Source organism: Notothenia rossii (assembly GCF_949606895.1).
Source record: "Notothenia rossii genome assembly, contig: scaffold_61, whole genome shotgun sequence".
In the NCBI taxonomy this organism is placed as follows: Eukaryota; Metazoa; Chordata; class Actinopteri; order Perciformes; family Nototheniidae; genus Notothenia; species Notothenia rossii.
In genome coordinates, this window is record NW_027639460.1 from 209,466 (window position 1) to 222,315 (window position 12,850).

Sequence of the window (12,850 nt, forward strand, 5' to 3'; positions counted from 1 at the left end):
GTCAGTTAAATGCCATTTTATGTTTCATTACTATACGATACAGTATTTATTATCATTATAGTATTACTATTTCGGCGATTAGATAAAATATAAATTATATTTGATGCAACTTTAGTTACATTTCCATGACTTTTCCAAAGCTTGGAATTTGCATTTTGAATTTCAATGACTTTTCCAGGTTTTTAATGACGTAAGAACTAGGGATGTCCCGATCACCTTTTTTTGCTCCCGATCCGATTCGGATCATTTGATTTTGACAATTTGCCGATACCGATCTTTATGCAATGCATTAAGAGAAAAAAAAGCATTCAAGTTGTTCCTTAAAGTTATTTTTTTATTTAAATTGGATATTCTATCCAACATGGATATTGCTTCTTTCTTTCACAGCAGCATTGGATCAGTTCAGTTGTGCAGCATTGGATCAAAACAAAATAAAGCTTATCAGTACTCGTAGCTTACTGCTACAATTAGACACTGCGCCCACTCTGTTGCCAGATTTGAGAGAAATAACCAGGTCTATGAAAACAAGCCCCAAAGAAGAAACACATACATGATGTTGTGTAATTTGAAACCAAAACTAAGGCCTCAGGATGACTTTAAGACTTGAACATGGTCATTTTTGTTTTGTAACATTGAATACAACATTTAAAAAAAAGTATTTTAAAATTAAAAAAAAAAAAGATCCCAATCCCCGATTTTCTTTCTCCCGATTCCGATCTTTTGAAAATTACGTGATCGGATCGGGACATCTCTAGTAAGAACCCTGTTTATACGAGTTATTGCGTCTAAAGAGGTGTTACCTGTGGATTACCAGGAGTCTTCTGTGTCCTGATGCTTCTCCTATTCTTCCCGACGAAGGCTCGGATTCTGGCACAGCTGCTGTTGTCCTCTAACCTCTCCTGGAGCACACAGAGGAAAGTGTGATTATACATTCATGTTGTTGCCAATAACAGATGAACTGAGCCTGTAACATCACTATTTATTATAAACAGTTCTTACAGTGGGATGGGTGTGAGGGGGCAGTCCAGGTGTGTGGATCGGGTCTGGATCTTGGTCTGCAGCGTCTCTCTTCCACAGAGTCCGGACCCGCTGGGCAGGCTGGGAAACGCTGTCCGCCTCCTTGAGGACTACAAATTCAAACAATAGGAAAAGAGCAGGTGATTAACAAGTAGGGAGGTTTAAATTCATTATAATATGTAACTGTATAAAGACAGTAACAATGTAAAATAATGTCTTTGCATCCTCTCCGTTGTACATTAAACCTATAAAGAGGACATTCTTTGCTCTCTTTCAGGTGTATATCAGTATGTAGTGTCTCTACTTTAAAGAGTCCTCTCCTGCTGATGATCAGGTTTATATCAGTATGTAGTGTCTCTACTTTAAAGAGTCCTCTCCTGCTGATGTTCAGGTGTATATCAGTATGTAGTGTCTCTACTTTAAAGAGTCCTCTCCTGCTGATGTTCAGGTGTATATCAGTATGTAGTGTCTCTACTTTAAAGAATCCTCTCCTGCTGATGTTCAGGTGTATATCAGTATGTAGTGTCTCTACTTTAAAGAGTCCTCTCCTGCTGATGTTCAGGTGTATATCAGTATGTAGTGTCTCTACTTTAAAGAGTCCTCTCCTGCTGATGTTCAGGTGTATATCAGTATGTAGTGTCTCTACTTTAAAGAGTCCTCTCCTGCTGATGTTCAGGTGTATATCAGTATGTAGTGTCTCTACTTTAAAGAGTCCTCTCCTGCTGATGTTCAGGTGTATATCAGTATGTAGTGTCTCTACTTTAAAGAGTCCTCTCCTGCTGATGTTCAGGTGTATATCAGTATGTAGTGTCTCTACTTTAAAGAGTCCTCTCCTGCTGATGTTCAGGTGTATATCAGTATGTAGTGTCTCTACTTTAAAGAGTCCTCTCCTGCTGATGTTCAGGTGTATATCAGTATGTAGTGTCTCTACTTTAAAGAGTCCTCTCCTGCTGATGTTCAGGTGTATATCAGTATGTAATGTCTCTACTTTAAAGAGTCCTCTCCTGCTGATGTTCAGGTTTATGTCAGTATGTAGTGTCTCTACTTTAAAGAATCCTCTCCTGCTGATGTTCAGGTGTATATCAGTATGTAGTGTCTCTACTTTAAAGAGTCCTCTCCTGCTGATGTTCAGGTGTATATCAGTATGTAGTGTCTCTACTTTAAAGAGTCCTCTCCTGCTGATGTTCAGGTGTATATCAGTATGTAGTGTCTCTACTTTAAAGAGTCCTCTCCTGCTGATGTTCAGGTGTATATCAGTATGTAGTGTCTCTACTTTAAAGAGTCCTCTCCTGCTGATGTTCAGGTGTATATCAGTATGTAGTGTCTCTACTTTAAAGAGTCCTCTCCTGCTGATGTTCAGGTGTATATCAGTATGTAGTGTCTCTACTTTAAAGAGTCCTCTCCTGCTGTTGTTCAGGTGTATATCAGTATGTAGTGTCTCTACTTTAAAGAGTCCTCTCCTGCTGATGTTCAGGTGTATATCAGTATGTAGTGTCTCTACTTTAAAGAGTCCTCTCCTGCTGATGTTCATGTATATCAGTATGTAGTGTCTCTACTTTAAAGAGTCCTCTCCTGCTGATGTTCAGGTGTATATCAGTATGTAGTGTATCTACTTTAAAGAGTCCTCTCCTGCTGATGTTCAGGTGTATATCAGTATGTAGTGTCTCTACATGTCTCCATGCTTTAATGTTCAAAAAGCTATTTATTGTTCTCATACTGCCTGTGCTGCAGCACCTCTTTTCACCCTCTGTCTGAAACCAGAGCCCAGTCTGCTCTGATTGGCTGGCTGGCTGGCCGGCTCTGATGTGATTGGACAACCAGCTTAGAGATGTCCCGCCCCTTAGCCAATCACGTACAATGTGGAACAGCGTAAGCGAATAACTTTGGGATTTTAGCCTTTGCAGACCATTTACATGCACAGAAACCTATATAACAAATTGCAGTAAAGGAAAAAAAAACAAAAAGCTGATTTCTGCAGCATCAATAGAGATGTAGCTAGTGTTGAACTCACCGTAGGCCATCTTCATCCTCCTCTTCCTCTTCTTCTTCTTGTGTCCGGGCTGCGAGGGGCTGGAGTCGGACCCGTCCAGGTTCTTGAGGAGCACCACCTTCTGTTTGAGGCAGCTGCAGCCCAGCATGCAGGCAGGCCGGCCGCAGTGGCTGATCCTGGAGCAGTTAGCGAGGCTGGAGCAGATGCAGCCCAAACGGCAGGACTCTTTCAGGCAGGGGGGGGCTGGCCTCCGCACCAGCTGGATGGGGGCAGTGGGGTTCTCAATTACGAAACCCTGAGGAGGAACCAGAGGAGGAACCAGAGGAAGAGTCAGGACTCAGACAGGTTCACCTTTCTCTGCAGAATCTTATTTGGGTCATCAAGTATTAACCCAAAAATTCATTTATCTGTGTTTCTACTTTTTGCTTTAATTTCTTCTTGCATTGTTTTGATGTCTTAAGTATTTGTTGCCTTGTTGGGACGGGACGTGATATTTACAATATCAGACAAGTAGATCTTTCAATTGACTTGTCCGGTGGACAAGTGACGTTTTTCACCCTGATTTATTGACAAATTATTGATAAATTCAGTTTACAAAAGGCAGAACTCATTCGCAAATTGTACGTGTCCACAATTGTTCGTTTATAAATTTTAGTTTCGGTTCTGCTTGTCAATTCCTAAGGAAATGCATATCGCCGCTTTCTGTACAGTTAGACGGGGTCGGGGCGGGAAGTGTAGCACAGTGGCAGGGTTGGGAAGCAAAACTCGGTTCCGAGTAGGAACAAATAACAATTGTCCGGTCCCGGGATTGATAAGAGTTGTGAGGACAGGAGGCGAGGCCGAGCCCCGCGGACCGCATATCTCTCTCTCTCTCTATGCTCCGTATCAGCTGATCGCTGCACGGTGCAGCTCAGCGTGTCTCTCTCTCTCTCTCTCTCTCTCTCTCTCTTTCTACACACAGCGGATCCGCTGCCCGTTTAACAGCCTCATCTTTGTCAAACTTTCTTATGTTCTTTCTCTAACACGTAATGAAGGTTATTGAGCGTTTTAGCTCCTGTGTTGTTAATATTGACCGACATTTCCTTTATGAAGTGAAGCAGCCTCCCTGTGTCCTCGCGCTGTCCTCACATCCCCGGACCCCCAGACTCGGAGGAGCACAGGGACGTCAGTATTGTTTATGAAGCAGGGTATAGAAAGTACTTTATTGAAATGAAAATACTATTTATTTACTTTTACAAACAGTGAGCAGCTGGGCAGCTGCAGCATGTGTATTGCAGGACATGTGTAAGCGTGCAAGCGTCTTTGAGTTGTAGAAAAGCGCTAGGCCTATAGGCTATAAATATTATTATTATTATTAGGCCTATGTGTTGGACATGTGTGGTTGGACTCTGTCTCACAGGCAGGTTGCAGCATGTGTGTTGCAGGACATGTGTTGGACATGTGTGGTTGGACCCTGTCTCACAGGCAGGTTGCAGTGTAACATCAGAGGAGACTGGGCCAATTGTACATTCTCAAACTGCACCACTTAGAACTAACTAAACAATGCAGAGATTATGTTTATATAATTGTATTCAATAACCTTAAGAAATTAAACAGTATGAAGTGATTTGTAAATAGGAATACAGATTTGACTTAATGTTTTCATAAATATATTTTTCTCCCAGTTTGGCATGGGACTTATTTTTACCCTCTCGAAGAACTGGAATCGAGAACCGAAAATAACTGGAATCGAAAAGCAGAACCGGAATGGTTAAAATCCAAACGATACCCATCCCTATGTGTGATGCAGTAAAATCTTACCGCTCACTTATCTTAGCGGTGTCGTAAAAACCGTGAGAAAATGTAAAATACGATGGCAAAGAAGAAGATTCCAGTGGCCCCAATTTGTGTCCATTCTGGACAAGTGAAAAATGTATTCGGACAAGTAAACTCACTTGTCCATGGACAAGTACTCTCTAAAGACTTTTTCTCACACTGTAAGGTGCCCTTACTTGTGCCAAGTGTTAAAATCAAAAATATGTATCAAAAGTGCTCAATATCGAAAAGTGGAAATAAATATAATAATGTATAGTATTCATTTCCATATTATCACTACATACACAAACGTACTGCTTTCTCCCTCTTCATTTCATCAGCAGGCACTTTAAAAACAATCCTTAAAAGTACTGATGTCTTACCTTCAGTGTGAACAGTGACGTCAGAGCGATGGCAGCCCTCTCCTTAGTGATGGATGTCCGAGGAAGGCCCTCCCACAGCATGGCGTCCTCCAGGTCCTTCTGCCTCAGCAGAGCGCGGGTCATCACAGGACCGACCTCTGTACTGCAGGGTTCAGGATCCACGAGCTCAGAGTCCGACTCCAACGGGGCCATGTCCTCTAAGACCCCAGGGGGCGGGGCCGTGTGGAGGCTGAGGGTCTGAGGCGAGGGCTTGGGTTTGAGCTTCCTCAGCTTGGGTTGATGAGGCAGAGGTGACGGCTCTGGCTCGTTGAATCGCACTTTCAGGTGTTGTTTTTTTGGTTTTAGAGGTACAGGGAGAGATGCTGTGTGCTCTGATGGAGTGGGGGCTGCTGGGATATGGAGTCCAGGTTGTTTCGGGAGCAGGTTTGACTCAGTAGGACTTAGAGAAGGTGTAGAACCTGGAGGTGGTTGTTCTCGGTTTTTCGGTTTTGGACCTCTCTTCAGCTTCTCTTTCCGGGGTTTCTTCGCCTCTTTGAGCGTGAGCTTGGGTCTCTTTGAGGGAGGGATGAATCCAGATATGAGGTCTGATGTGGGGGAGCTGGAGGTCTGTTTCTTCAGGACACTGTCGAGGGTCCGGACGTAGCTGGTGCTCCTGGTGGGCAGCTCGTACACCAGCGGCTCCACGGCAGACTGAGAGAAGCTGTCGGCTCGCTCCTCGATCAGCTTCGCTTCATTCTCCAGATACTCGTCCAACATGTCGCTGCAGAACGCAGACAGGTTCTTCTTTGGTGGGTCTGAACTGGGACCAGCTGCAGGACACAAGAAAAATATTAAGACAAAAATGTTACACAACTTCACTGAGACAATTATTTATTTAAAGAGGTGCTTTTTTGGGGTGTTCCCTTTCCTGTAGTGGGTAATACAGGTTTTTGTGCAAATGGTCTGCAAAGGCTAAAATCCCAAAGTTTACATTATTTATTAAGATTTTTGCAATTGCTTTTCTTGGTAATTCGTTTCAAGCTGTGATTACCTTCAGGTGTTGTTGGTGTCGGAGTGGTCTGAGTGGGCGGAGCCTCTGATGGAGTGTATTTCTCTCTCCAACCTTTAATCTGAGTCACATCAGTCGTTTTTCCTGTTCTTGACACAAACGCTGCAGAAATAACTGGAAATAAGAAAAAACAGTAAGTTACTTTGCAAAAGCTGATTCGAGGATTTCTCCTACAGCGTAAAGGCACTCTTTTAAAGCTGAAAACCTCCTTCAGCTGCTTTAAAGTGGAGTAATGGAACTGATGTGTTATGCGTATGTGGTTTATGACGTAATCAAATCCAACTCTGATTTCAAATTTCAGTTCATACTACGGCCCGGGGACCGCATTTAGCCCCTGGGCCGTAGTTTGGACACCCCTGATCTAAACCCAAGTTGGGTCATTATGAAGTACCTGGAGGTGGAGGCAGCTCCTTGGTCAGCGGCTCCAGAGAGACTCCAGGGGGGGGGATGGGCAGACGGACCCCCAGGTACTGCAGGTCTACGGCCAGAGTCGTATCCAGCTGATTCATCTTCAGACCCACTGAGTTTACAGAGAAAAAACAAGATTTTTCAGCAAAATTATATTCACATTGTCATATATTATAGTTTAAATATGTTTTTCCATCTTATCTACTGTAGTGTAATACACATACTTTAACATATTTATTTCTAAATGTTCCAAAATATGTCTTTGTTTTAATATATATATATATTTATTTCTACACTATAATGTGAGAAAACAAAAGGGTTTTAAATACTTCATTAAATACAGTCTGACGTACCTTCCTGCAGCACCGGGTGGATCACCTGTCTGTGTCTCAGCAGCTTCAGGTCTCTCAGGAGAATCTTCTCGAAGGCAGCGATCCTCTCAATTTCCTCTGTTGTCTCTACTGAAGAAATAAATGTCTTGTTGTCCACTTTTCCTTAAACTAATGATCAGATCATTGAGCTTGTTGTCGAAATGTCTTGGACATTGTTAGCCAAGCTAAGTCCAAACAGCATCTTCCACGTAATACAAATTGTATATTAGGTTTTTATAGCTTGTTTCTGTTTCTTGTTGGACTGAGCTGCTACGTCCTGTTAGATACCAGGTGGTGTTCAGCCATAAGCTAGCTATAGGTTCTGATAGCTTGCATAACGCTCCTGGTCCAGTTAACTTAGCTAGTAGCTCCAGGAAATTAGTCAGTTTCTAGTTTAGAGTTAGTTTGGTGTCAGTTTCTGGGTAGAATTAATTAAAGTTTCTAGTCCTATAAAATGTATGTTAACCTCTAGGTCTAGTGCAGGGGTGCCCAATACGTCGATCGCAAGCGTAGTGTGGGTAGATCGCATGGCATTGAGAAAAAAAAAGCCTATCATCCATCCTTACTATGGCATTAGCCACTTGATTGACGTACAGGTAAGCCAGTCGGAGTTGTATCGTGCCATACGGGTTCATGCAGTTATGAGGGGGCCTCACCTCCTCATCTGAAGATCTGCAAATGCGGCGCACTATTATACGCTTATGCGGCGCAATTAGTGTAAGCGTGTCACAGTTTATCCGCCGTTTAGTCCGCTAGCACCCCCTCCCCCCGCTCGCGACACAGACTGGGCAGGGGCGGCCCTGTAGGTAGATCACTTGGGCGTGATCATTTTAAAAGTAGCTCCCAAGCTGAAAGAGTGTGGGCAGAGCACCCCTGTGGCTTTAAGCTAGCCCTAGTACCTGTTAGTTTGTATTTGTTATGCTCTTTCCCTTGCTTCCAGTCTTTAGGCTAAGCTGGGCTAGACACATCCTTTCTCTGTACCTTACACACAGATTAAACTGATATCCATATTCTTACTTTACCATTTATCTGCACATTTTAAACAATTGGAAAATGTAATATGATTTCAGTCACATGATCATTTCTGTGTTACCGTTCTCAGGTGTGTCAGTAGTTTGTTGTGGCACGGGTCCCTCAGGTGTTGCCTGAGGCTGTGAGTTCGGTCCATCGGAGGAGTCCGCAAGGTGAAGTTTCAGAGCCTCCTAAAATATGAGTTTGGTTTTAAATGTTCTGTAAAGTACATTGAGTAAGCCCCTTCATTACCAACCTGAATATTGGGTCACTGGTATAACTAGAGGCTCCATTGCACCAAACAGGAACTAACTCGAAAAATGCTAAATATGCTTATAATATATCCATGTCTACTTGGAAAAACTTCTGAATCTTATCCTTGTTATCATCAAAGCATTTGTTTCTCGATTTATAAGGGCGTGTGTTAATATCGGCCAATGACTTCAATCTTGCCAACTCATGGCTGTATTTTAGGAACTGGATGCCAAAGACATAAAAATATATAACAGTAAGTTCTTACCTTTGAAGTGAATGAAATAAATAACTGCTCTTCTACTTCCTCCAGGTTGGGATGCATTCTACCGTACGAGGGATCAATATCTTGATCTACATCCACTAACTTTCGCTGCCTGGACTTCTTCTTCTGCTGCTTGCAGGTTCTTTTGGCTGGACTTGGTTGCACCTGCGGAGAAGGCTCTTGTGCATTTGCTTCTACTTTACCCGGCGGTGAGCAGGGAACGTCTATTGTCTCTGTGTTTGAAAACTCCATCCCGAGGTCATGATCGTTGGAGAAAAAGTACACAAGTTCGGCGATTGAAGGCGTAGGTGAGAGTTCATCTCCATCTAAGGAGGAAAAAGTTGGAGACAGCGGCAACTGAAGCGCGAGGGGGGACAATTGAGCAGGGAATGGCAGCAACTGTACGTTTTCTTGAAATGATGGACCAGCGTCAAGGGGAGCCATGGATGTGGAGGTGTCAATAACCTGTGGTTCAGATTGGGAGGGTGTTTGGGAAGGCAGAAAAGGTGAAGCAACCGACACTAAAGGTAGAGTCTCTGGTGTGGGCTGAAATGTAGTGAGTGAAGTTTCTATGTATGGCTTAGGTAGAGGTAACACTGTATGCCATTTGAACACAGATGCTTCGCTGTGCTGCAACTCCTCAGGAGATACTGCTTGTGGAGGTGGTTCAGAAGTACTGTAGTCAAATTCTAGAGCTAACGAGAGAGGCAGGGAAGGTAAAGGTTCTGGAGAGCTTGCAGGTGACAATTCCTCAAAAGCATATGAAGAACACTCAGGGTCAGGTAGCAAAGAATCAGACTTACTAGTAGGGGAGTCTGAAGGTAGTGTGGAGGAGTCATTGATGGTTTGGGTTTGGGAAAAGCTTGGGGCAGGTAACACCGTGTCATGGGTGGGTGACCAAATAGGAGATTCAGGGGAGGTAGCAAGAGTTGACGAAATGGTGGATAAAGATGTCCCAAGCGTACAAAATGGTTGATAAAAATGAGGTAACACTGGTGTACCATCTTGTCCCTCTGGGCTGTTGCATTCAGTTACTGAGGCAGAGGCCAGGAAATCTTCAGTGCTTAGTCCGTTTGGGCCTGTAGTTGCATTGTCATCTGGACATGATGGACTGGATTGTTCATTGGCGGTTTGACATGCTTGTCCTGTAACATTTAAATCTATTTCATCCAGATGATGTTCACTAGTATGTCCAGAAGCCAGGTTGTTGTATTTTGTGATATTACCAGTCGGGTTTTTGGAAGGATCAGTTGCTTTAACGAAGGGGTCAGATTGTGGACATGTGGGAGCTGCAGCAGAACTCTTTGAATTAGATGAAATTTCAGATGGGATTGCTTGGGGTGGAGAATCCAGCTTGCTCTTTGCCTTTTTAGATTTTGTTGAATGCTGCTTCAAAAAACGAGCAAGAGCTGGCAGAGGCAGGGGCACTGGACGTTTATGCTGCTTTTCTTTTCCTTCTGATAGAGCTTTGAGCTGATGTTGGTGGTCTGATTCGACCGAGGAGTTCTGGGAAACTGCTGGAGAATCATTATGTAACTCAGAACTATCAGTCCTTACGTTGTCTTTGCAGTTTGTTGAATTCAAAAGGTCCTTATTCTCCTTAACTTTCCTCTTTGTTTGAACAGTTTCACCGTTCTTTGCAGATGATGGGACACTATTTGTTTCGACAGATCTACTGTCCCTTCTGGTAACGTCTTGTTCATTGCTTTTCAAAGCAGTGGTTTTAGTTTGGGTTTGCTCAGTTCTAGGAGAGGTACCGTTTGTGATGGCCAGCTGCTCCATGTTGCATCTATGCAGTGAAACATGAGCCTCCCGGATAAGTTCTGAAAACAACTTCTGAGCTGGACGTGAATTGCTGGTGAAGGAAACAAAACAATACAAAAATCCAATTAATGTCATAGGCATTATTGAGTGAAAAATAGACCACCATGTACTGTAGAACTAAGCTATGGCATGTCATCTGGTAAACAAGAAACAAAACAATAACAGCATTTGTAGTTAGCAAATTAGGCACCATCCCACAATCTTACAAAAGGACTTTAACACTACAGGCGCAATAGGCACATTTGCTGCGAACAAAAGCTCCATAAAAATTGTGGCAGCTCCCTTGACAGTGCAAAATCTTGTGGCACAACCTGAAGAAGATAAGAAACATTTCACTTTATGGAAATATTCTCTGAGGTCCTAAACACATGGGTTACCTCAAACTGAACTATCTAATATGAAGTCAACAAGTGAGGGAAAAGCTAATCCTCTTGGTAAATGGCTTTGCCAAACTTGACTAGAAAAATAATGCATAGAAAGATATATTCTGGGGAATCAACTACTTGGTTGTGCGACAGTATAGTGGGCACAGGAATAACTGTTTCATCACAGCTTTGTATTTAAATCACGTGCCGAACACAAAAAATGATTGCAATCTGAAGGATGATTGTGAGAACAGCCTTCTTGTAAATATATGCAAAGGTACCCATCAAAGTGCAAAGTTGTATGTGAGACAATAATCCAACCGATGTGAGAGCAAACATGGGGTTGATTGAGTAAAAGTATCTTTAAAAAACGCATATTTAGCAACCTTTGATGACGACTAGAGGAAGCATGTAAGATGCGGTAGTTCACAAAATGACATCAGGTTATTAGATACAGAGCAATGAAACAACACCTGAGTCAATTCTTAAACATAGCCAACTTGCAAACTTGACATTTAGTACAATTGTGAAAAGCATGCCATCTTCTTTTACCAAGTGTAACTCTTACCCTGAACATTCCCCAGTCACACTTGCAGCTGATTGATCTTCATTTGTAGTGGATTTTTTCTGAAGATCACTAGAACCCGAAGGCTTTGCATCCACTGCTTTTAAGCTTTTAGGTTTATTGTTTGCAAGCAAAGACTTCAAGCTCTTTTTCAGGGGATGTTGCTCATTGGTTGTCGTGCCTCCACCTTTGTGCAAGTCTTTTTCAGAGTTCAACTTCAGTTTTAGGCCAAACGGACTGGAGCTCTCCTCCTTCAGTCCTTTAGCAAACGGATTGTAGTCAACTTTAAGCTGGGAAAGCTGTGGGTTTTGGTAAGCAGTGACTGCCATAAACTCAGTCTGGGGAAAAGTGAATGTCATAAGATTGCGACCCTTTAGATTGATGTCTTCAGAAGCTTTTTCGGTTTGGATCAGATGCAGTCTTGGCAAGTAGCGGTGCATCGGATGCAGGATGGTGTTCTCCTCTTGCTCTGAGACATTGTTTGTGAGTTTCAATTTGTAAAAGGACACTGGATTTTTCATCCAGTGTTCTCCTGTTGATGGAGACTCTGGGTGAGCGAATGGTTGACTCTTACCATGACTTTCTGCCTTTCCAGCAACTTGCCAGCTTTCGCCATTCCACTTGTAACGACTGATGTCTAAAAGTTGAATGTCCATGATCAAGGAATACTTCCTAGATGGCTGCAAGCCAGAGATGCGAAAACGGCAGTAGGGGAACATCCTGCTGCCTTGTTTAGTCACAATCATCTCTGTTCTGCATTTGAAAAACTCGTTCCACATGCCATTGTTGTCCAGCGTTACTTTGATACCTTTGCAGATGCTATCAGGTGAGAGGTTGTCTGGCTCAGGGGTTGAACTATATGGAAGCTTCACAGCAGCAAATCCAACAGCATTCCTAACCGGTTCTTTATATGGGTACATGTTGGGTTTACCCATCATATCGGCCTCTTCAGTGGTTGCACAGTTGCTTTGCTCCATACCGCCTTCACTTGCCTTCCCTAGTGTCGGAACAACAAAGCGGGAAGATGGATGGTCCGCGGCAGGTGCCGCAACAGGGCTGGTTGCCCCTTCCTGATGGAACACCATTCCTTTCCGCTTCTTCTTAAAAGCCATGAACAGCTCCCAGACACCTAAAGGGCAGGAGGATCCCGCTTTTTATACATTTGTATGATGGTTTGGGACAGCATCCTAAAAAAGACAAATTAGCTGTAAAATTGGTTATAGCATTTTCAGTACACTGCACCATTAATCCAATATACTCCCTTTCTTTACCAACATAGTCAGAAGTTCAGAACAAGAGAGATAATTGTAGTTGTGTGTTGTTGAAAGTGTCACAGCGTAGCATGAGAGCATGCACAGTTCAAGCCTCCACAACCACCAAGCTCTGGTGTCTCTTTTGGCCTTTGTGACATAGATGAAGGGAGTGATACTGACTAGTTTATTCTGCTTTATTTTCAATACACTGCAAATTGAGCTTTGGGGAAATTATTTCTGCTATACATTTCAACCGGTGAGATTTAACTGAGCCACATTGTTGCAATGAATAACATCTTTCTTC

General features: G+C 43.0%; 1 protein-coding gene across 5 annotated transcripts in view; it reads right to left on the reverse strand.

Annotated features, from left to right (window-relative positions):
* The window catches only part of mgaa (MAX dimerization protein MGA a), a 38,566-nt gene that overhangs the window by 20,825 nt on the left and 4,891 nt on the right, over window positions 1-12,850 (reverse strand). For 3 of the 5 annotated variants that reach the window (XM_079696173.1, XM_079696174.1, XM_079696171.1), the window contains exons 2-11: window positions 11,297-12,480; window positions 8,543-10,394; window positions 8,105-8,213; window positions 6,994-7,101; window positions 6,624-6,752; window positions 6,215-6,346; window positions 5,185-5,993; window positions 3,029-3,302; window positions 1,000-1,127; window positions 801-899 (exon numbers count right to left, since the gene is read on the reverse strand). In XM_079696173.1, the coding sequence (XP_079552299.1) occupies window positions 801-899; window positions 1,000-1,127; window positions 3,029-3,302; window positions 5,185-5,993; window positions 6,215-6,346; window positions 6,624-6,752; window positions 6,994-7,101; window positions 8,105-8,213; window positions 8,543-10,394; window positions 11,297-12,405 (4,749 nt within the window). In that variant the 5' untranslated portion in view covers window positions 12,406-12,480. The remainder of the gene's footprint in view (window positions 1-800; window positions 900-999; window positions 1,128-3,028; window positions 3,303-5,184; window positions 5,994-6,214; window positions 6,347-6,623; window positions 6,753-6,993; window positions 7,102-8,104; window positions 8,214-8,542; window positions 10,395-11,296; window positions 12,481-12,850) is intronic. The other 2 variants (XM_079696175.1, XM_079696172.1) reach the window with 2 other exon arrangements.